This window comes from Pseudophryne corroboree, chromosome 9, assembly GCF_028390025.1.
Source record: "Pseudophryne corroboree isolate aPseCor3 chromosome 9, aPseCor3.hap2, whole genome shotgun sequence".
NCBI classification, from domain to species: Eukaryota; Metazoa; Chordata; class Amphibia; order Anura; family Myobatrachidae; genus Pseudophryne; species Pseudophryne corroboree.
This window is the reverse complement of record NC_086452.1, coordinates 230880496-230905702: the sequence shown is the minus strand read 5'-3', so window position 1 is coordinate 230905702 and position 25207 is coordinate 230880496. Positions and strand designations below refer to the sequence as shown.

The following is a 25207-nucleotide window of genomic DNA, read 5'->3' as shown; positions in this document are numbered from 1 at the left end:
TCTCATTTATGATGAGTCACTGGTCAGTTCATATGCAAGCAAGGTCCAGACTTGATGGTGTAATTACAGTAGATAGCCACTGGTCAGGCAAGCTGTCTTCCAGGAAATCCATTGTTCTAATAAGAGTGACTTTAGCTTTCATACATTTAATCATATCTACTAATGGCAATGTGCTACAACTTAATAACAGGCATCAAATGAATGTACACATTAATCTGGTGACTATGACTCCAAGCACGACATGTCCATCTTGCTCTGCTCCAATAATACACATACATGACGTTACTCCATTATATAATTGAAAACATTATGATGTCTGGCGCTTGATATGTTCAAATTATGTGCTGTATGAAATATGTGTCGAATCTATCTTTGTGGCATGTCTGTGTAAATGCGTATGTTACCATATATTGCTGTGCTCGCTGCGCGTATTTGCAAGCATAGCAACTCATAATGTGTGGAGTCTGTATTTTCTCTCTATGTAATATTTTTGACTTCGACACCATCATGCTGTATGCAAATGCAGTATTATAAAAAAAAATACTGTAATAAATTGTTCCCAAAAGTCCTGTTAAGAGTTCATAATAATGGTAATAGATTCAAAACAGTCCCGCTGAATGGGACCTGCTTGGCCGCTATGTGTGGCCCTAGCCTTAGTGTTACTGTGCTGTGCACGGCAACACTGCTCTAACTTAGATACGCTCTTCAATAAATGTGTGAATATTGATAAGAGCTCATAGAGCCAGCTAGAAACAGCAGGCAATCCTGCAAGCCTTATCATAGGAATTCTCAGTAAGAGTGCATGACCGTCTCAGATACTGTACAACTGACTGCAAATTGAGTGGCAGATAAGAAAAACTACAAATCTGTAAACCACATGTGTATTAAGTCAAACAGACTCCATTCTATATAGGATTCCTGCACCTAAGGGTGCCCATACTATTGCCAAACACCATTGACTCTTTGGCCGGTGGACACCATGATTAAAAAAATAAGAATTTACTTACCGATAATTCTATTTCTCGGAGTCCGTAGTGGATGCTGGGGTTCCTGAAAGGACCATGGGGAATAGCGGCTCCGCAGGAGACAGGGCACAAAAGTAAAGCTTTTACAGGTCAGGTGGTGTGTACTGGCTCCTCCCCCTATGACCCTCCTCCAGACTCCAGTTAGGTACTGTGCCCGGACGAGCGTACACAATAAGGGAGGATTTTGAATCCCGGGTAAGACTCATACCAGCCACACCAATCACACCGTACAACTTGTGAACTAAACCCAGTTAACAGTATGATAACAGAGGAGCCTCTGAAAGATGGCTTCCTAAACAATAACCCGAATTAGTTAACAATAACTATGTACAAGTATTGCAGATAATCCGCACTTGGGATGGGCGCCCAGCATCCACTACGGACTCCGAGAAATAGAATTATCGGTAAGTAAATTCTTATTTTCTCTATCGTCCTAAGTGGATGCTGGGGTTCCTGAAAGGACCATGGGGATTATACCAAAGCTCCCAAACGGGCGGGAGAGTGCGGATGACTCTGCAGCACCGAATGAGAGAACTCCAGGTCCTCCTTTGCCAGGGTATCAAATTTGTAAAAATTTACAAACGTGTTCTCCCCTGACCACGTAGCTGCTCGGCAGAGTTGTAATGCCGAGACCCCTCGGGCAGCCGCCCAAGATGAGCCCACCTTCCTTGCGGAATGGGCCTTAACAGATTTAGGCTGTGGCAGGCCTGCCACAGAATGTACAAGTTGAATTTTGTTACAAATCCAACGAGCAATCGACTGCTTAGAAGCAGGTGCACCCAACTTGTTGGGTGCATACAGTATAAACAGCGAGTCAGATTTTCTGACTCCAGCCGTCCTTTAAATGTATATTTTTAAGGCTCTGACAACGTCCAACAACTTGGAGTCCTTCAAGTCGTCTGTAGCCGCAGGCACTGCAATAGGCTGGTTCAGGTGAAACGCTGATACCACCTTAGGGAGAAAATGCGGACGCGTCCGCAGCTCTGCCCTATGTCGAATGGAAAATTAAATAAGGGCTTTTATAAAACAAAGCCGCCAGTTCAGATACTCTCCCGGCCGAAGCCAGGGCCAGTAACATAGTCACTTTCCATGTGAGATATTTCAAATCCACATTCTTTAGTGGTTCAAACCAATTGGATTTGAGGAAATCTAAAACTACATTTAGATCCCACGGTGCCACCTTAGGCACCACAGGAGGCTGTATATGCAGTACTCCTTTGATAAAAATCTGGACCTCAGGGACTGAGGCCAATTCTTTTTGGAAGAATATTGATAGGGCCGAAATTTGAACCTTAATAGATCCCAATTTGAGACCCATAGACAATCCTGATTGCAGGAAATGTAGGAAAACGACCCAGTTGAAATTCCTCCATCGGAGCACTCCGCTGCTCGCACCACGCAACATATTTTCGCCAAATACGGCGATAATGCTTCGCGGTGACTTCCTTCCTTGCCTTTATCAAGGTAGGAATGACTTCTTCTGGAATGCCTTTTCCTTTTAGGATCTGGCATTCAAACGCCATGCCGTCAAACGCAGCCGCGGTAAGTCTTGAAAAAGACAAGGACCCTGCTGAAGCAGGTCCCTTCTCAGAAGTAGAGGCCACGGATCGTCCGTGACCATCTCTTGAAGTTCCGGGTACCAAGTCCTTCTTGGCCAATCCGGAGCCACTAGTCTTACTCCTCTTTGCCGTATAGTCCTCAATACCTTTGGTATGAGAGGCAGAGGAGGAAACACATATACCGACTGGTACACCCAAGGTGTTACCAGCGCGTCCACAGCTATTGCCTGCGGATCTCTTGACCTGGCGCAATACCTGTCCAGTGTTTTGTTGAGGCGAGACGCCATCATGTCCACCATTGGTTTTACCCAACGGTTTAATAGCATGTGGAAAACTTCTGGATGAAGTCCCCACTCTCCCGGGTGAAGGTCGTGTCTGCTGAGGAAGTCTGCTTCCCAGTTGTCCACGCCCGGGATGAATACTGCGGACAGTGCTATCACGTGATTCTCCGCCCAGCGAAGGATCCTGGCAGCTTCTGCCATTGCCCTCCTGCTTCTTGTGCCGCCCTGTCTGTTTACATGGGCGACTGCCGTGATGTTGTCCGACTGGATCAACACCGGTCTTCCTTGAAGCAGAGGTTCCGCCTGGCTTAGAGCATTGTAGATTGCTCTTAGTTCCAGAATGCTTATGTGAAGAGACTTTTTCAGGCTCGACCACACTCCCTGGAAATTTCTTCCCTGTGTGACTGCTCCCCAGCCTCTCAGGCTGGCATCCGTGGTCACCAGGATCCAATCCTGCATGCCGAATCTGCGGCCCTCCAATAGATGAGCCTCCTGCAACCACCACAGAAGGGATACCCTTGTCCTCGGCGACAGGGTTATCCGCAGGTGCATCTGAAGATGCGACCCTGACCATTTGTCCAACAGATCCCTTTGCATGGAATCTGCCGAAAGGGATTGCTTCGTAAGAAGCTACCATTTTTTCCCAGGACTCTTGTGCATTGATGTACAGACACCTTTCCTGGTTTTAGGAGGTTCCTGACCAGGTCAGATAACTCCTTGGCTTTTTCTTCGGGAAGAAAAACCTTTTTCTGAACTGTGTCCAGAATCATCCCCAGGAACAGCAGACGAGTTGTCGGCATTAATTTGGATTTTGGAATATTCAGAATCCATCCGTGCTGCTTTAGCACCTCTTGAGATAGTGCTAAACCCATCTCTAGCTGTTCTCTGGACCTTGCCCTTATTAGGAGATCGTCCAAGTATGGGATAATTAATACGCCTTTTCTTCGAAGAAGAAATATTATCTCGGCCATTACCTTTGTAAAGACCCGAGGTGCCGTGGACAAACCAAACGGCAGCGTCTGAAACTGATAGTGACAGTTTTGTACAACGAACCTGAGGTACCCCTGGTGTGAGGGGTAATTGGAACGTGGAGATACGCATCCGTGATGTCCAAGGATACCATAAAGTCCCCTTCTTCCAGGTTCGCTATCACTGCTCTGAGTGACTCCATCTTGAACTTGAACTTCTTTATGTACAGGTTCAAGGACTTCAGATTTAGAATAGGCCTTACCGAGCCATCCGGCTTCGGTACCACAAAAAGAGTGGAATAATACCCCTTCCCTTGTTGTAGAAGAGGTACCTTGACTATCACCTGCTGAGAATACAGCTTGTGAATGGCTTCCAAAACCGTCTCCCTTTCTGAGGGGGACGTTGGTAAAGCAGACTTCAGGAAACGGCGAGGTGGCTCTGTCTCTAATTTCAACCTGTACCCCTGAGATATTATCTGCAGGATCCAGGGATTTACCTGCGAGTGAGCCCACTGCGCGCTGTAATTCTTGAGACGACCGCCTACCGCCCCCGAGTCCGCTTGCGAAGCCCCAGCGTCATGCTGAGGCTTTTGTAGAAGCCGGGGAGGGCTTCTGTTCCTGGGAAGGAGCTGCCTGTTGCTGTTTCTTCCCTCGTCCTCTGCCTCGTGGCAGATATGAATAGCCCTTTGCTCTCTTATTTTTAAAGGAACGAAAGGGCTGCGGTTGAAAGGTCGGTGCCTTTTTCTGTTGGGGAGTGACTTGAGGTAGAAAGGTGGATTTCCCGGCCGTAGCCGTGGCCACCAAATCCGATAGACCGACCCCAAATAACTCCTCTACGCATCGCCTGTCCACTGTCGTGTCCATAAAGCTCTTCTGGCCGAAATGGACATAGCACTTACCCGTGATGCCAGTGTGCAGATATCTCTCTGTGCATCACGCATATAAAGAAATGCATCCTTTATTTGTTCTAACGACAGTAAAATATTGTCCCTGTCCAGGGTATCAATATTTTCGATCAGGGACTCTGACCAAACTACCCCAGCACTGCACATCCAGGCAGTCGCAATAGCTGGTCGTAGTATAACACCTGCATGTGTGTATATACCTTTTTGGATATTTTCCATCCTCCTATCTGATGGATCTTTAAGTGCGGCCGTCTCAGGAGAGGGTAACGCCACTTGTTTTGATAAGCGTGTTAGCGCTTTGTCCACCCTAGGAGGTGTTTCCCAGCGCTCCCTAACCTCTGGCGGGAAAGGGTATAAAGCCAATAACTTCTTTGAAATTAGCAGTTTTTTATCGGGGCACCCCACGCTTCATCACACACGTCATTTAATTCTTCTGATTCGGTAAAAACTACTGGTAGTTTTTTCACACCCCACATAATACCCTGTTTAGTGGTACCTGTAGTATCAGCTAAATGTAAAATCTCCTTTATTGCCAAAATCATATAACGTGTGGCCCTACTGGAAAATACGGTTGATTCGTCACCTTCACCACCGGAATCAGTGCCTGTGTCTGGGTCTGTGTCGACCGACTGAGGCAAGGGACGTTTTACAGCCCCTGACGGTGTTTGAGGCGCCTGGACAGGCACTAATTGAGTGTCCGGCCGCCTCCTGTCGGCAACGACTGCTTAAGCGAGTTGACGCTATCCCGTAATTCCACAAATAAAGGCATCCATTCTGGTGTCGACCCCCTAGGAGGTGACATCCTCATATTTGGCAATTGCTCCGCCTCCACACCAATAACGTCCTCATACATGTCGACACACACGTACCGACACACAGCAGACACACAGGGAATGCTCTATACGAAGACAGGACCCACTAGCCCTTTGGGGAGACAGAGGGAGAGTCTGCCAGCACACACCAAAAAGCGCTATATATGACAGGGATAGCCTTATGATTAAGTGCTCCCTTATAGCTGCTTTTATATTAATATATTGCCATTTATTTTGCCCCCCCTCTCTGTTATACCCTGTTTCTGTAGTGCAGTGCAGGGGAGAGACCTGGGAGCCTTCCTGACCAGCGGAGCTGTGACAGAAAATGGCGCCGTGTGCTGAGGAGATAGGCCCCGCCCCTTTTCCGGCGGGCTCGTCTCCCGCTATTTAGTACATTTAGGCAGGGGTAAATATCTCCATATAGCCTCTGGGGCTATATGTGAGGTATTTTTAGCCTTTTTAAAGGTTTTCATTTGCCTCCCAGGGCGCCCCCCCCCCAGCGCCCTGCACCCTCAGTGACTGCCGTGTGAAGTGTGCTGAGAGGAAAATGGCGCACAGCTGCAGTGCTGTGCGCTACCTTAAGAAGACTGCAGGAGTCTTCAGCCGCCGATTCTGGACCTCTTCTTGCTTCAGCATCTGTGAGGGGGCCGGCGGCGTGGCTCCGGTGACCATCCAGGCTGTACCTGTGATCGTCCCTCTGGAGCTTCATGTCCAGTAGCCAAGAAGCCAATCCATCCTGCACGCAGGTGAGTTCACTTCTTCTCCCCTCTGTCCCTCGTTGCAGTGATCCTGTTGCCAGCAGGAATCACTGTAAAATAAAAAACCTAAGCTAAACTCTCTAAGCAGCTCTTTATGAGAGCCACCTAGAATTGCACCCTTCTCGGCCGGGCACAAAAATCTAACTGGAGTCTGGAGGAGGGTCATAGGGGGAGGAGCCAGTACACACCACCTGACCTGTAAAAGCTTTACTTTTGTGCCCTGTCTCCTGCGGAGCCGCTATTCCCCATGGTCCTTTCAGGAACCCCAGCATCCACTTAGGACGATAGAGAAAAACCCTATATAAATATGTGCCCCTTAATGAATAGACTTATATGTTTGTCCCATTTATAGTAGAAAATGTAGCTCTGTGCCTCTTACGACACTCTTCCTCATACAGTAATATCAAAGAAACTAATCTTAGAACATGCATGTCAAACTCAAAATCACAACTGGGTCAAATAATCAAGGTCTATGGGGTCTATTTACTAAGCCTTGGATGGAGATAAAGTCGACGGAGATAAAATATCAGCCAATTGGCTCCTAACTGCCATGTCACAGGCTGTGTTTGAAAAATGACTGTTGGGAGCTGATTGGTTGGTACTTTATCTCCGTCTACATTATCTCCATCCAAGGCTTAGTAAATAGACCCCTTAGTCTTGTGTGTGCCACAAGAAAAAGAAAGAGTCCTCGAGCTGTGATATTCCTCATACAGTATATCACTGTGCGGTCCCCTCTCCCTATATAATAATAATACCACATAGTGTGAGAAGAGAGCGGTGTTATTCTCCCTCATATATCACAATATGGACCCCTCTCCTCTTACTTTAATATATATATATATATATATATATATATATTTATATCTCAATAGCTGTAAGGATCTCTGTTGGTGATACTCACACTCACAGTCTTCAGCGTGTGCATGGGCACTCTTTCATCTCAGGGTGGCATCCATCCTCCCTCCTCACAGGAGACATGTGATCTGACATCATCTCTGTAGGCAGGACGGGCCGGTGGGTAAACCCACCCAGAACCCAGCCTCCTCTCCTCCTGCAGCAGCCTTGACTGGGTGCAGTGGGCGGTGCTGGTAGTGGTAAACCTGCCCAGGACCCAGCCTTCTCTCTTACTGCGGCAGCCATGAATGGGTGCTGTGGGCAGTGCTGGTAGTGGTAAGCCCACCCAGGACCCAGCAACCTCTCCTCATTCAGCAGCCATGAATGGGTGCAGTGGGCAGTGCTGGTAGTGGTAAGCCCACCCAGAACCCAGCCTCCTCTCCTCATTCAGCAGCCATGACTGGGTGCAGTGGGCAGTGCTGGTAGTGGTAAGCCCACACAGAACCCAGCCACTTCTCCTCCTGCAACAGCCATGACTGGGTGCAGTGGGCGGTGCTGGTAGTGGTAAGTTTGACACCCCTGTCTTAGAGAATCAGAACTGAACCGGAATGAAAGTCAGGATGAAGCACTAACTGGCATGCGAATCGCAGCAGATCGGGTGTGTGCATACGCTTGCACCCATGATCCATACGCACTGCATGGTAAAGCTGCAGGTGCAAGCATATGCAGCCTCTGTGGGATCATACATGGTGTCAATGTTTTATAAGGACACATCTGTATAGGTTTGTGTAGGTTAAGAGTGGTAATGCACGCAGGTACTGGGTATGTGGATGTTAACAGACTGGAATTGTACAGGACAGCAGTGGTAACTGCACAGGCTTTGTAAGCTGATGATGATTAGCAGTGTGGAAACTGCACAGGATTGCAGTGGTTAACTGCACAGGGTTTACTAGCTGACAATGATGAGCAGTTTGGAAACTGCACAGTATTCCAGACACAATCTAGGATAAGCTGAAGCAGGGAACAGGGACTGTTGAACTCAGAACTCGAGTGCACACTATGGAATGTGCACCAGATGGCACACAGCAATTCCACAAGGAATCAGGATGCGGACATGCTGATACTGGAACCAGCAACTGGTAAGATACAAGTTGTACTGGCCCTGACAGATATAAATGAGGGGTTTATATAGGGTGCTATGATCAGTCATGGGTGCTTTTGGTCAGGTGGAAGCTATACCCTCTGTTACTGGGAGAAATAGGAGTCACCTGATCAATCCAACATGGCAATAATTTAATATTAAGCGGAATAAAAGATTTTTATGGGTGCAGAAATAGAATTTTAAAGAAGACTGTGTTAGAAGTGAGAGAATGTGAGCAGGGCCATCTTGACAGCAGTGTAGGCCTTGGGAAAAGCAATGCACTGGGGCCCCTATCTGCCCATTCACGGGAATAAAAAATGTAAACTATCAATAAAATTAAACCTTTCGATTTAGTGGTAATTACGATAAAATCAATGTTTAAACATTAAAAAGGTTTATATAAAGTGAGATATAATCATTATAAGCTCTGAAAAACATACATTCAACAAAAAAATGTTAATTAATTGGTAAACCGTACAGTATAAATTAATAATTTATTAATTAACACAAATGTTTGTGAAATTTATTTGATAGTTTACATTTTTTATTTCTCCACAATTGTTTTATAATTGACTTGAAGTCAATGGTCTTTAGGATGTTATTTTCCATGCACATGAGTGAAAGCCAGTTCAAACACTGCTGCCCCATTATGCTGCAAAACTGATTCTTTATAAATTTCATGGCGGGAGACACAGATTTCAAGTTGTGCAAAATTAGTTTACTGTACAATGCAGGAAGAGTTTCACAATTTTCATCAAGAGACATGTAGTACCTGAGATGTTTGCATTCATTTAAAAGGACAGCATAATCAAGGTCTTTGTCATACAGATCAGCCAAATGCATACACTTTTTGTTTAGCTCCTCAGAACCAATTTGTTCTCAGTTAACCGAAAGAAGGAAAACAAATTTCCAATCCATGAATAAGCTTCAGTATGTTTTGTCAGCTCAGAGTTCAAAGAGTCCAGATCACGGGGGAATGTCTTCACCTTGAATTTTTCACTTTTGTTTATAAATATCTCTTGTAATCCATCATATCTAGTAAGACATACACTTCACTTTCGTTCCTATACATTTTCAGAGACTCAAGAAGATGTATGGCAACAAGTATGTTCATATCTTTAGAGTACAGGAACTTGCTTGGTTTTGTAAATATTTTTGAGAATGTCATTCTACAAAATTTCCATGTTCTCCATTCTCTCACTTAATCTTTCTGCCTCTTGTCTTGTGTTCATGTCTTGGTTAGTGTCAGCTGATAAAGAATTCAGTGCATCTTTTTTTTTTTTTCTTAAGGTATAACCTTTTTTATTAAGGCATTGCTTCATGTTACAATGATGGTTGCACTCTTGCACTCTTAAGGAACAAGTACATACAAAGAGCGGCATATGACAAATAACAGACTGGAACATAAGATCTTAGGTAACAACATCATATACATTGTGCATTCCCACAAATATCATCCCAAAGAAAGTGCAAACCAGATTATATAATAAAGGACCTGCTAGTCTATCTACCGTAGAGATATGAGGAGGCTGGGGCCCCACGGTACCCCCATTACTCAGTCTGACAGTACTATGGGCGGATCTCCAATTGCCATTCGTGTCTCAAACCACTCAGTATTTTTTAGTGAATTCTGAATTCTAGTTCGGAAGGCTACTGGAAGGGTGGTAATGTAACTTTCCCAGGTCTCAAAAAATTGCCCCGTTAGTTTGTCTTTTTGTAAAGTCGTTTCTATCCAATGCATTTGAAATAGGTGGTGCAGTTTCCCTTTGAATAGAGATAAAGTAGGAGGATCCTTATGTATCCCAGGATTGCAAGATGGCTTTGCGTGCAGCTGCACTGATTGCCATCTGCAACCTTTTACACACCTTTGTTATTCTTTGCCTAGCCGGAATTATCCCAAAAATCACCCATTCTGCCGTGAAGGGGATGAAATTTATCAAATATTCCATGGCAAACTGTCATACCTGTAGCCAAAAATGGCGGAGCAGGGGGCACAACCAGAAACAATGTAATAGGTCCGCCTTAGGTGCACGACATTTCAGACAGTTGTCCGAATCTGTCATCCCCGCCCTGTATTGTCTATATGGGCAAAAGTAAGCTCTGTGAACTATATTATAAAACATCTCTTGGTATTGTGCTGAGGGCAGTAGTTTGCAAGAATGCAGTAAACTTTTCAATAGTGCCTCACAAGTCAACTCATGAAAGCCTGATAGCCATTTTTGTATTCCTAAGTTTGATTGAGAGTGATCTAGTTGAGTGGTTAATTTTTTGTAATGTATAGATAGGGCTTTTTTCGCGGCTGGTGGGGTTCGTAAAAGGGTATCCAGGTCACTATTCAAATTCGCCCTTGATAAGGTTTTAAGCACCAGACTGGTATAATGCTGCAGCTGAAGAAATGCTAATGGATAACTGTATATGAATGGATTTATTTCCTTTGACTGAGCATATTTCAGTGCATCTTTAATATTTTTGAAACCTTCATGCAGAACATGGACAACATCAAAATGTGATGACCATCTTGTGTCAGACAGGAACTTGTCAACAACATGATCTTTTCCTAAAGCTGATGACAGAATATTCCATTGATGTGTAAAAGCTGTAAAAAACGAGGACAAATGCTTAAAAAAGTCAAAGGACCTGTAGAGAACATTCTGTTGCTCTTACTCCCACCAAGTTCAGACTGTATCCAGCAAAGGGGATATAGATGGCCAACTCATTCAGTTGATGGATCCATGCTTGTAATCCACTGTAGCATTCAGACAAATTTGAGGCATTGTCATACAATTGATCACTGCAGTTTGATAGTGGCATTTAGTTCTCATTCAAGAAATCTACAACAGTGTCTGCTAGACTCTTTGCTCTATGAGAAAACATGGAGATGAACTTGAGGAAACGCTCCACCTATAATGTATCGGATTGTAAATGTCAGTTGATCAATGTGTGAGATGTCTGGAGTGGTATCCGTACATATTCAATAGTACTTTGAATCTTTTATTTCTTCCAAATTGTTGTCCCATTAAATCTGTAAATTCCTCACAAATGTTTGCAGATGGAAATGACAGGTTCCCCTTTCCAGTATTTCCATACAGTTTGAGATGCAATTCCAAAAAAGGATCAAATTCACTCAACAGCTCCAGACTACCTAAATAGTTTCCATTGTTTGCCAACCCAATAGTTTTCTCCACAAAATTCCAAACCTCTGGAGGCAAGAAAGCAAATGACAGACACCACACTTTATATCAGTATTCCTGCTCTGAGTGATGTTGTTTGATTAAGAATCTATGCATCCAGTTTTTTATATTGAATATGTGATCATGTACTTGGATGTTCTTCTCCATTTCCATGATCTACATTAAGATTGCTGTGTTCCTTGAAATTCTGTTGTAGCAAATAGAGATTCTTTATTGGACAATATGCAACATGCCAAGTACTACAAACAACTTTGGGATGGTGAATAGAGAGTTTTGGTTCAATAGATCTATAGTAACATGGTCTACAATCAACAGGTCGACACAAAATGGTTAACAGTGAAAAGGTCGACAGGGACAACATGTTGACATGGTCATTAGGTCGACATATAAAAGGTCAACACATGAAAAGGTCAACAGGGAAAATGGTCACCACAAAAAGGTTGACACAACTTTTGTTTTATTTTTGTGGTGTGATTCTCACCATCAGAGCATAGGGAACCCCAATTAGTGCACCACATCCCCTTGCAAGGCCTGCTTCACTTGCCATGCTGTGGGCAGATTACTATTCTTAGTCGTAGTCCATGTGGATGGTAAAGCATGAAAAAGGGAAAAAAATGAAGAAAAAATTGAATTCAAAAGTTGTGTTGCCATATGTGTGTTGACCAGTGGCATGTCGACCATTTGCACATGTCGACCATAAGCACTGTTGACCATTTACATGTTGACCTTTTGACCATGTCGACCTATTGATATTCTATATAGACAGTGTAGATCTACTGACCGCATACCAAATAGAGTATCCATTCACGTTTAACACATTTGCCATTCACAGTTCATGTTTGAATACATTCTTTGATAAATACCTTATCTGAGTTATCTTTCCTCCAGCTGCTTTCTACACTTGACATGAGTTTAAGCGGTTGCAATCATGATTCTGAAATTATGTCGGCCTACTACGAATCCAGTAATCCACTGTACTAGTATTCTTAATGTTCCATAGCCCAGGATATGTGACATGAATCACACTCTCAGTACACTTCTTACCATTATAGATTAGTGTATTTCTTTTGGTGGGAAGTCCCCAGCAGCAGGAGCAGGTAATAGTATGTCTGGAACTGGATGCAGGAGTGTATATGCAGTAGATGGTGATACTGTTATTTAGAGAAGCAGTACTAGTAGCTATTTCTTCTTGTTGCCAGCAACAGAATCAAATAATGGTATGTCTGGAGCTGCTCCCCCACCTCTCCCCTGACTGTGTACATGGCTGCTGCTCTCCCCCATGACTGTGTGCATGGCTGTCTCTCCACCTTGACTTAGCTGTCTTTAAATGAAAGTGGCTGTAAGATACAGGAGTGTGTGGGGGTGCTATCGGCCATAGCTGTAAGCTTCAGCGTGGGGGGATTGTATGTGGCAATGGCTGCAGCTGTAAGCTTCATCAGGGGTATGCTACCAGCCACGGCTGCAAGCTCCAGCAGGGGGAAGGGGGGTGCTACAGGTTGTGGCTGCAAGCTCAAGTGTGGAAGGGCTGAAACCAGCAACCAGTGGAATGGGCATGGGGGCAGTGCTATTGCTCATGTGGCCCTTAAAATCATGGGTCCATTAACCAAGTTAGTATTAAAGCCATATGAAGAGATGGCCCTGGATGTGAGGGTAGGCAGGAAAGCAATGGTAATTCAGACAGGACATTCAAGTGTATAAAGGCAAAATGACCGGTATATACATGCATTCAGAAGTTTGTGAAAAACTGAGCCTACACAAATAGTTGCAAGTGAAGTGGTAAGTTCCTGCAGTGTCTTGACAAAGATGCCCAGGGAGCATGGAAATGCATGCAGTAGGTACTGAGCCCACTGCTGACTTACAACATGAGACAGGTGCTGCTGTGAATAATCCTCTTCCAGCCCGTATAGTCAACCCAGTACAACTGGAGGGTTAGCACTGTAATCAGGACCCTCTCCAGCTCAGCACTGTCTAAGGGAGGGGTTTACTATGTTGTACCAATGGTCGGGACACCGGCGGCCAGCGGGGCAAGCGCAAAAGAGCCCCTTGCGGGCTCGCTGCGCTTGCCACGCAGCGGGCACGGTGGCGCGCTACACTTGACAAGCTATTAATTCTCCCTCCAGGAGTGTCGTGGACACTCCAAGAGGGAGAAGAGTTGTCGGTATGCCGGCTGTCGGGATCCCGGCGCCGGTATGCTGAGCGCCGGGATCCCGACAGCTGGCATATCGATTGCCTCCCTAATGGAGAACATCTCTGTGTCCGGCTGCAGTTCCAGCTGCTTTCTCCTGCAGATACTTCAGGTAGCGTCTCAGGTAGCAGTGGCTATGCTCCCTGCTGGCAGGCAAGCTGAAATATTTGCCATCAGCAGGTTCCGACACACAAACGTCGTCCTGTTCTATCAGGTAGTTACAGCACATATGGGGCCACGATTTACTCTTCATCAGGTATATCGGATAACTTTCGGACCCTGTAGTGACTTTAACTGCTGTCTACACCTCCTTATTGAAGGAGAAGGGTTCTACCAGTGCTCTCTATAAAGACTCCAGTCCATTGTCCATTTCTTTATAGAGAGGCATAATGGTGTCCGAGATTGCCGGAGGTGCGGGATGCCGGACAATCTTGGATGTTTTTTAATGGGGCAATCACTTACAAAGCATGTCTAAGATTGGCCAGCATTCCGCACTTCCAGCGATCTCGGACACCATTACATCCCTCCCTTGATTTCATAAAAGATCTTTGTTGAGGCTATACACATTTACCCTAAGTGCACATTTTCCAAAGTGTAATCAGATTTTAAAAATAATTTTAGTATTACAGCACCATTATACCGAAGGACATCCATTATATCCCGCCACAAGTGTGTGTTTGCAATAATTACTACCAAGCTCCAAAACACTCCCACTGAAATGGCTAGCAATAAATTGGCTTATATAAACATACTAACATACCATCTAGAGATTAACAAAAAGTAATTCTCTCATACAGTCTATAGTCTAGCGATACAGTAGCAAACGTTCCAATTTATCTACAACAACACATCATAAGGCACTCTAGTACAAAAACAGATGCCTTATGCCTGTGGCAATGTTATAATTCTTCATTACCCAATTACCAAAATAATAGTGCAGTACAAACAGTTGAGATACTCTGCAGGGGTGTTCTTCATGCGATTACCTAAATAATAATGCAGTGCAACGGTTGATATACTCCCCAGTAGTATTCTATATATGAATAATGTTGAAGAGAAGTGGAGAGTAGGAGTCAATTCACAATCGATATCAGCTGAAGATATGCCTAATAATGCCAGTGTAATGCTGAAAATACGTTTAAAATCTAATTACACTTTGGAAAATGTACACTCGGGTATATTTTAATAAGGTGTGAGATTTTTTAGAAGTGGAGATGTTGCCCATAGCAACCAATCAGGTTTCATTTAACATTTATTTAGCTGATTCTAGAAGATAATAGCTAGAATCTGATTGGTTGCTATTGGCAACATCTCCACTTCTAAAAATCTCACTTCTTAGTAAATATAAACCTCAGAATAAATGTGCACAAGCTCATCGCCCACAGCCTCAACAATGATCTTTAAATAATGAGATGTGAATGATTAAATATTCTCCATAAAGTGCTGCATAATATGTAGTCATAATAATAGTTCTCCAGGGTTATACCTTAGCTGTACAACTGTTATTCATTCATTGAAATGCCAGTCAGATAAAGAATTTGATTTGGGAGCTTCTATTTTGGCACAAACCCCAATACTCTGAATAAATCCTCAACCAAGATGTACATACTATAAATGACTAGGATTTCAGAGACAATTATTCAGGAGCATTTGAATAATAGAGATGACCTTGGAGAGACCAAATATTCTAAATAGCAATGTTACAATATAGAGATAATGAGACACATAGGATAAACTGTTAAATGTACAGTGATATATTATACAAAAACACGATACACTAAAACGTTTTGAAAATAAGTATTTTGAAGCTTTGTATTTATGTAAACTCTCTATACAATACAATTGTATAAATCACCTGTTCTCTCCTTACAGGGAATTTATGTGACCTTCCCAATGTAGAGAATGGAAAAATTGCTCAGTACTTGTACATATTCAAAAAAATTTATTTTCCAATGGAAGTAAACAAGAAATTATCTGTATCTTGTTCAGCTGGATACACATTTAAGTCTGGTAGGCAAGAAGGCGAGATCACATGTACATCAGAAGGATGGGAACCTCCTACAATATGTTTCAGTAAGTTTACCAGTATTTATCATTTGATTTGTAAACTACACTTCAACAGGGGACTATTAAGGAATGCCAAGTGTGGTGTCATGATTCACTCCTCTGGATCAGCTCACCTAATTCATATGGTGTCTTGGCGTGTCCTGTGCATGCCATGTCTACTGGATCACCCTCCGCAAGCCATTCCCTGCATTGCCTCTGTTTCTAGTTTAACAGTGTGACTAGGCCCAGCACAGCATGGGTGCAGCCATCATGACTCTCATCTGTGATCACTCCTGTACCTATCCGGCTCCTATATTATTCCACATGATCACTGCAGCCTATAAGACCTCAGGACAGATGATTTAAACCTTTCCAGATGACGAATGCATTGCCAGAGCAATAAGTCACATTACTGAATCCTGGCTTCTGTTTTGTAGCAAGTCTGCAATTCCTAGTGATATATTTGTGCCTCAGTACTTTTGAGTTCCCTTTCTGCAAGCACCAGTGCTGCTAAAGCCTTCCAAGCAACTGTTTTCTCCCATGTTCCCAGTGCATCTATTCAACTAAGTCTCAGTAATCCAAGATACAGAGATCACTTGTTACATTTGTCTCTTAAGTTAGCATTGCTTCTAGCTGCACTGCACTCATTGCAAGCCTCTTCAGTGTTTTCAAGTAACAGTTCTGCTGGAATCAGCTCTTGAATTCAACAGTCTTGTTTATATGCCTGCATCTTAGTTTTGCTGTGACTCTCGCTTCCCTTCCATCTGAGAGCTTCATCTTAACAACTCCTGTGTATCTTGCCTGCTGATTTCAAGTACTTCAGAGTTTAGACATAGCTGTTAATTAACAAATGCATTTTACCTTTGAAATATCCTGTGTAGCCAATCCCAGCCCAGTATCCTGCATAGTAGGCACCGGCCCGCTATCCTACATAGCCTTCCCTGGCCTGGTATCCTGCATAGCCTTCCCTGGCCTGGTATCCTGCATAGCCTTCCCTGGCCTGGTATCCTGCATAGCCAGTCCCAGTTTGGCATCTAAATTAATAAATCCCTGCCTGACACCCAGTCGAATATCTGATCCCAGTCTGGATCCAGTTGCAATCCAGTTTCCAGTCTGCTTCTGCCTTGCCTCGGTCCTAGAGTCTTCAAATGTAGAAATATTTAAGCACTTAGCTAAATCTAATAACCGCTACATCTATATTGCCCAGTGACAATAAATGAATGCCCTGTGCCCATAAATCCTGACATCTGGACTCTATTTGTATCTTTCAATTATAGTATAAATACTTTAACATCATTCGGTCTAGGAGGCTTTTCCCTTCGCAGTTCCCCCTATCCCTCCTACATTACTACTTGAAAGTAAGTTATCACTCATGTAGAGAAAATAAGGGTTACAGTAGTGATGTAATGTACATAAGATACAAATTAACCAATAAATATTACTTTTATGGTCAGCGCTTGTGTATGTGGGAAAGAGCATAATTTTTCTGAAACACTTATTTGTATGACATTTTATAATTTTTTGGGGAGTCTCAATTACTCAGAAAGTTTTATTCAAGAGTTCCTGTCTGATATCAATTGTTTTTCAAACCATACACCAGTAGAGAGATTGAATTCTGGTGCATAATCTGTGCTATAACATAATAATGCAAAATAATGTATAGATTAATGTAATCTATGTAATGTAATGTAATGATTTCTGACTTTTTCCTTTCAATTACCTGCAACACAAATAGATATGTACTGATTCACTGCTATGTTCTCAATCCTACTATTGAGAGTATTATTATAAAACAGACAAGCTGGACAAACAGAGATAAAGAGAAGAAGAATATAGGCCATGTGTGGCACTCCTATTTCTGCCAAGTGCTTATAAATTTAAAAAAGTTAAGTTAAAATAGGCCACAAGGATAATGTTTTCAATAATCATCATCATTTATTAGAGATGGCAGTACTGTGGGATGAGAGCATACATTTGAAATGGTGGAAGTCTGCCTTAGAGCATGATTTCCTCCACTGTCACTCGGCAGTACATGAACATTTTTGCAGATATCTGGTGAGTTTGGAATGCCAGAGTTGAGGTGGTGATCTGCGAGGGTGCATAGTGATCAGTGAGAGTCAAGAGCAGAAGTAAGGGAGGCATTGTATAGGGAAGTTGCTTGTTCAGGGCAGGATTGAGTGAGAATAGGCGAGAAAAGTTAATTAAACAGGGAGGATAAGAAAATGGTATGGATAGCTTCAATGTTACGGTTAGTGATGGTATCCTTAGGAGGCAGAGATGGAGAAGCAGAGAGGGATTCGTTAAAAGAGCAGGTGATGGTCAGAGAGAGGGAATGAGGAGTTGGAGTAGTCAGAAATATCACAATGGTGAGTGAAAACAAGTTCAAGTGAGTTCCCACTCACATGGGAAAGGGAATAGCGAAAGTGCAGGTGAAAGTACATTGTTGGTAACTGTGTATGTTCAATGGCAATAGTATAGTTTCCAGCAAAATAAAAGTGAAGAATTATAAGGTTGCATAAATTGAATTTTAAAGTAGTTAGAATTGAAAGGTTGTGAGAGTAGGGAAAAAACAATAGTAATCCAGACACGACTTTAAAAAATATACAATGGCAAAATTACATTGTTGCAACTGAGAATTCAGATGTTTGTGGTAAACTAAAAACATAAATATAAGTATTTGCAGATGAAGTGGAAAGGTCTTGCAGCATTCATAACACAGATTTAAGTGATAAGTGTCAAGGTTACTCAGACTTAGTTGTTTGTTGTGAAGAGTGAGTGGACTCACATTTGTTGTTTAAAAGCAGTCCTTCATTGTTCCAGATTTTGGGTAGAATGTTCTCCTTCTGTTTTCCTTTGGTTTAAGGCTGGGGCCACACAAAGCAGCCAGGCGGGTCCTGCTGAATGGGACCCACTTGGCCGGGAGGGGGGGTTCAGTGTGCACACGGATCCTGTTCTGCAATCCGGCCAGTGACACGCGGGATTTTAATGGAACACAGTGCGGCCGCACTGTGTGAACACATACATTGAAATGTATGTGTTCTCATTGAAATCTCGCCGTCCTGTCATCTGGCCCAACCGCAGCATGCTGTGGTTGGATCTGGTGGTGGCGGGACTGCCGCACATGTGTGGGCGCCTTATAGGTGCCCATGTGTAGTCTCCTTGCGGCCAAGAGGGTCCGGTCCACTTGCCCGCTATGTGTGGCCTCAGCCTAATGTTGGTGTAACATCTAAATTATGTTTCAAATTTTAGCTTTAATTTCAATAGATATACTTAGAATAGATGGACACAAGCCTCTATTGGCCAAGCCTCTATAATGCTCTTTAAATAATGAGACCAAACATGTGAATGCAATGATTACAACCATACTCCAAAGTACCCTTCCCCAGAAATGGGTAACCATAAAACAGTTTAAAAAAACAAGCTTACATACCAACCATCTAAGATTTAACAAAGAATCATTCTCTCACTCAGCCTATAGTCAGGAGAGAGCAAACATTCCAATTTATCAATAAAAACACATCATATACATAGGCAATCTATTACAAACGCATATGCCTCTTGGGCCTATGGCAATGCTATAATTCTTTATCACCCAATTACCTAACTAATATTACAGTACAATCAGTAGAGATAATCTTACACTGAATGCAGAAGACCCCCACTTCGGAAGATGAGTAATTGCTGACGAAGCTAATTAGAAACTTTCAATTGCTTAATTAGTCCTCAGGGGGATACTGCTGGAGTCTCAGAGCAAGTCCCGGTGATTTGTCCTAAAATTAATGATTTTACAAAAAGTCAGACTTGCTCTGGGGGTGCGTGAAAAAATATTTCTATGAAAATCACCAAGTCTCATTTTCTGTCCTGCAAGTGACTAACTAAACCTTGTGGCTGCGGAAAAACTCCAGCACTGCTGTGTTTTTTCAATTTCCCGCCAACAATTAAATCTGCCCCATAGGCTGCAGGTATGAATTTCTTTTTACCTAATGATACAATTTATCTGTAGTCCTTTCGGCAATGTGCAAAATGCCTAGGCAAAGTATGTAAGCTGAAATATAAATTCTTACCTTTCCACTATGCCAGAAAGGTTCAGTTATTATGCACAATGCCTAGGCATTCTCTACAATTCCTGAATTAATTGTTTATTTTACAAACTTTGTGCTATTACAGTCACTTACACATATACCGGTATTTGTATTTTAATTGTGAATCATGATTAATCCATTTTAATATGTAGCATTGAATCTTTATCTTTTATAGCTTTAACAACTATTTAATTCAAAGGTGTCTTCTGTTTGCCAGAAAAATGTATAAAACCATCTTTGGTAAATGGATTTCTGCTTAATGCAAAGGAGTCATACAAAACATTGGAGATGACTCAGTACAGCTGCCTTGAAGGTTACACTACCACAACTGGGGATACAATTGAGCAGATTCAGTGTTCATCTGGAGAGTGGTCTCCTCCACCAGGATGCCATAACAGATCTGGTATGAGCTGCCATTTTTCCATTGCACCATAAACCATTGGGCATAAGAAAATGTATGCATGACATATAATGTATATATAATGGACACACAGGCACACTATACTGTATACATGTCAGACACTCTAATCACAATTTGTTTCATGTCACAGGACAACTTCTTCACAGCACTTAAGTACGTGTAGCCTCATACTCTCTTTCCTTTTCTCTTTCCTATGTTATTTTTCCCTCTCCTCCTTTTCTTTATTGCATATTGTACACTTAAGCTGTCAGATATAGAATAATACTACCATGTTCAGACTGCTGACCAGACCATTTACCTATGGTCTGCAGTCCGTAGCCCCTCAGTATAATTCGCCATCCCTCTCTGTGTCAGCGGCTTCACAGGCAGTACCATTGGGAGGTGTTTCCTCCCTCTGGGACTGCAAGACTGGCTACTATAAACAGAGACCTGCTTTCCTGTAGGAAGCCACTCCTTGCCGTTCGTACAGCCCTATCCAACTTCTATGGGCTGCAACCGATGCAGTACATAGAAGCCGGAGGGTCAGTCGCACCACGGCATCGGAGCATGCGTCAGTCATGGCACCTGCCAGATCCATTGCACAAGTGCTGGGAACCGTGGCTGGCTGTCTCCTCTCCGGGCACAGGGGTAGCAGCAGCCCCCCTACTAAAAGTAAGTCGGAGCTGCAGCTGCTGATGACCATGCAACCTCAATTATTATTCCAATGTCAATATAATTCTTTAGTTGGCAATTCTGGTGAATCATTTCCCTGTGCCCAAAAAAGAGAACAAAATAAAATATTGAAGTTGAGCAGTATATAGTTGGTGACCCCTGTACTACTGAAAAGTTACCTTATAATGAGTTAAATAATAGTTCAGGGGCTACTACTGTGGGTTCTGTAACTTAAGTGTATGGTTCAAAAGGGAGGTGAAAAAATATCCTATTGCAGAACACTAAAATTCAATTCATTATTAAAATATATTTTATTATTTCATTTTAAACAACTCTTAAAGACCTATATGAAATTGCATCAAATTTAAAATCAGAAAGAATGTGAATATATAATGTGATAAAGAAGCTGTGTAGTGTACTATTTGTCATGGGACAGACTGTTTATGAAAAAGGTACTGATTTGTTTTGCTCTACACTACAGGTACTACTCTGCCCTCACCTAATACTACCATGCATATAGCATTGACTATGATTTAAGAGACTACTCTGCCTTTACCCAGCATCCCACTTTTTGAACATCCTGGGGGTGATAAAGCATTGAGTCTATGCCTATTTGTGGAGCGTATCTTGCATGTTTTTTACACTGACTGTACATGCTCCAAAGCTGAGCAAATTTAAGTATGGGAGAGTAATACACATTTCAATCACATCTACACTTATCACTGAAAATGTGTGACTTGACTAAGCAAAGTTCAGTAAGGGTTTGTCAAAAGAACTGTGGGCGATGCAGAGTTGGGTGTAAAAGTAAATTCTCTTGTTTCAATGTGTATCATTTGCATCAAGTATAAGCTAGCGCATTTGTCACTTGTAATTTACAGTAGATGCAATTCCATCCAACTTAACATGGATTCCTATACGACAGAAACACCTAGGGGTCGATCCTATTACCCGCGAAGGGTGTGATGTACCCTTGCTACGACGGTTAAATGCCGGCAACAACACACTATCTTGCACCTTCAGCCGGATGGTTTTGGACTGAAATCGCACCAAAGTGCTCGAAGCCCTATGGGGCAGCGAGCACTTTTGTGCAAATTCAGGCCGCCATAAAGTGCGGCAACTGCTACGATGATTCGCGCCTGCGATATCATCGCGGTTAAAATGATCGGCCCTCTAGTATGCACTACTCTGTGCTCATGTATACGGAAGTATACTAAATGTACTGTATAAAATAAAGCAAAATACCGCAGCATCTATCAGATACTAAGATCTTGTGCCTTAGCACGGTGAATGCTATGCAGCAAAGCATATGCATCTGTGGGTCGTATGCATCTCCAGTTGTGACTGAGTAGGTATAACTGGGCAGCAACAGAGAGTCTGCACATAGAATAAGTGGATCAGAGTTTAGTGCACACAAAGATCGGTATGATTTCAGATAGATGTCTTCCACCATGGATATGCAATTTTTAGATTGATAGTGATGACAACTACTTTAACAAGCAGATAAATAGAGGAGGAGCAGCCACAAAGATGCAGCCAACTCTGACTACAAATGGAGATCATGCATTGAAGCCGTATCTGTGGCCAACTTGCATGCAATGCTGAATCAGCCTCGCTGTGGTTATCCAGCAATGATCCAGTTGTTCTAATGATGTGCTAGTAGTCATTTTCAGCGGCTTGATGACAGCTACCATGCCATATAGACAGTCATCCCTCTCATGGGCATGGAATATTATATATTTGGTCATGTGGAAAGTGAAGCTGAGATCCTCTTGTGCCTTAGGACCAATAATAGATTCCAGCTTGGGTGAGGTGAGGTGAGGAAAAAGATCCTGCACCAGATTATTATTAATAATCAATGAGCTCACAAAAAACAAAATTTTTGGGCTATCTATCCGAATGGTACCTGGAATGTAAATCAGTGTTGGTGGTGCTCCCAGGAATAGAATACATTGTACACAGAGAAAAAATAGGATTTTGGTACCTACCGGTAAATCCTTTTCTCGTAGTCCGTAGAGGATGCTGGGGTCCACATTAGTACCCTGGGGTATAGATGGGTCCACCAGGAGCCATTGGCAATTGAAGAGTTTTAGAGTGTGGGCTGGCTCCTCCCTCTATGCCCCTCCTACCAGACTCAGTCTAGAAAGTGTGCCTGAGGAGACGACATACTTCGAGAGAAGGATTATACACAGAGAGTGGTGAGATTCATACCAGCTCACACATACAAGGCTCGTCAAGACAACTAGCTTGAACTACTCAGCAACAGCTGAAACATTACTTACCAAGTAACAATGCAGTACTCAACTAAAACGAAGTTGTACTGAACCAAATAACAATTGCAGGAAAACGAAACACTGGGAGGGTGCCCAGCATCCTCTACGGAATACAAGAAAAAGATTTACCAGTAGGTACCAAAATCCTATTTTTTCTTACGTCCTAGAGGATGCTGGGGTCCACATTAGTACCATGGGGATGTGCCGCATGGGGATGTGCCAAAGCTCCCAGAACGGGAGGGAGAGCGCGGAGGCTCCTGCAGAACTGATTGACTGAACTTCAGATCATCAGAGGCCAAAGTATCGAACTTGTAAAACTTTGCAAACGTGTTCGACCCAGACCAAGTTGCAGCTCGGCAAAGTTGCAATGCCGAGACACCCCGGGCAGCAGCCCAGGAAGACCCCACTTTACGAGTAGAGTGGACCTTAACAGATTTTGGACACGGCAGTCCTGCCATAGAATAAGCGTGCTGGATAGTGAACCTGATCAAGCGAGAGATCGTCTGCTTAGAAGCAGGACACCCAATTTTCTTGGGATCATATAGGACAAACAGAGAGTCCAACTTGCTGTGACGAGAAGTTCTCTTCACATACATCTTCAGAGCCCTTACGACATCCAAGAACTTTGAAGTAATCGAGGAGTCAGTAGCCACTGGCACCACAATAGGTTGGTTGATATGAAATGCCGACACAACCTTCGGAAGAAACTGCTGACGAGTCCGGAGCTCAGCTCTATCTTCATGGAAGATTAAGTAAGGGCTTGTACATGATAAAGCCCCCAGTTCGGACACACGTCTAGCAGAAGCTAAAGCCAACAAAGTGACCGCCTTCCAAGTAAGAAACTTGAGCTCTACCTCCTGCAGAGGCTCAAACCAATCCGATTGGAGGAACTGCAACACCACGTTAAGGTCCCATGGCACCGTAGGCGGTACAAAGGGAGGTTGGATATGCAGGACTCCCTTCAAAAAGGTCTGAACCTCATGGAGGGCAGCCAATTGTTTTTGAAAGAAAATAGACAGGGCTGAGATCTGGACGTTCACAGGTCCCAACCACAGACCCATATCCACTCCTGCTTGCAGGAAGAGGAGGAAACGTCCTAGTTGAAACTCCACCGTAGGAAACTTCTTGGACTCAAACCAAGAGACATATTTCTTCCAAATACGATGGTAATGTTTAGACGTTACCCCTTTCCTAGCCTGTATGAGGGTAGAAATAACTTTCTTCGGAATACCCTTCCGAGCAAGAATCAGGCGCTCAACTTCCATGCCGTCAAACTTAGCCGCGGTAAGTCTTGATAGGCGAACGGCCCCTGCTGTAGCAGGTACTCCCGAAGAGGAAGAGGCCTCAGCTCTTCTTGCAGTGGATTCAGAAGGTCCACGTACCAAGCCTTTCTTGGCCAGTCTGGGGCAATGAGGATTCGCTTGAACCCTTGTTCTTCTTATGAGCTTTAGGATTCTTGGGATGAGTGGGAGTGGTGGAAACACGTACACTGGCTGGAACACCCATGGAGAAACCAGGACGTCCACTGCCACTGCCTGTGGGTCCCTCGATCTGGAACAATAACTCAGAAGCTTCTTGTTGAGACGAGAGGCCATCATGTCTATTTGGGGTAGACCCCAAATATCTGTTATTTCCTTGAACACCTCCAGATGGAGTCCCCACTCTCCTGGATGGAGATCGTGTCTGCTGAGGAAGTCTGCTTCCCAGTTGTCTACTCCCGGAATGAAGATGGCTAACAGCGCCAACGCATGCTTTTCTGTCCAGAGGAGTATTCTTGTGACCTCTGACATTGCCACTCTGCTCTTCGTCCCGCTCTGTCGGTTTATGTAAGCCACTGTTGTTACATTGTCCGACTGCACTTGAATGGCCCGGTTTCTTAGAAGAGGGGCCGCTTGTAGAAGACTGTTGTAGACGGCTCTTAGTTCCAGAATGTTGATGGACAGGCTGGCTTCCAGGCTTGACCACCATCCTTGGAAGGTCACTCCTTGAGTGACTGCTCCCCAGCCCCTGAAGCTCGCATCCGTTGTTAGCAGGACCCAGTCCTGAATCCTGAATCTGCGGCCTTCCAGGAGGTGAGG

General features: G+C 43.5%; 1 protein-coding gene across 1 annotated transcript in view; it reads left to right on the top strand.

The window, feature by feature from the left end:
* LOC134957926 (coagulation factor XIII B chain-like) overlaps nt 1–25207 on the top strand; it is a 146404-nt gene that overhangs the window by 4055 nt on the left and 117142 nt on the right. Inside the window, exons 2-3 of the mRNA XM_063940173.1 lie at nt 15532–15732; nt 20005–20190. Of these exons, the coding sequence (XP_063796243.1) occupies nt 15532–15732; nt 20005–20190 (387 nt within the window). The remainder of the gene's footprint in view (nt 1–15531; nt 15733–20004; nt 20191–25207) is intronic.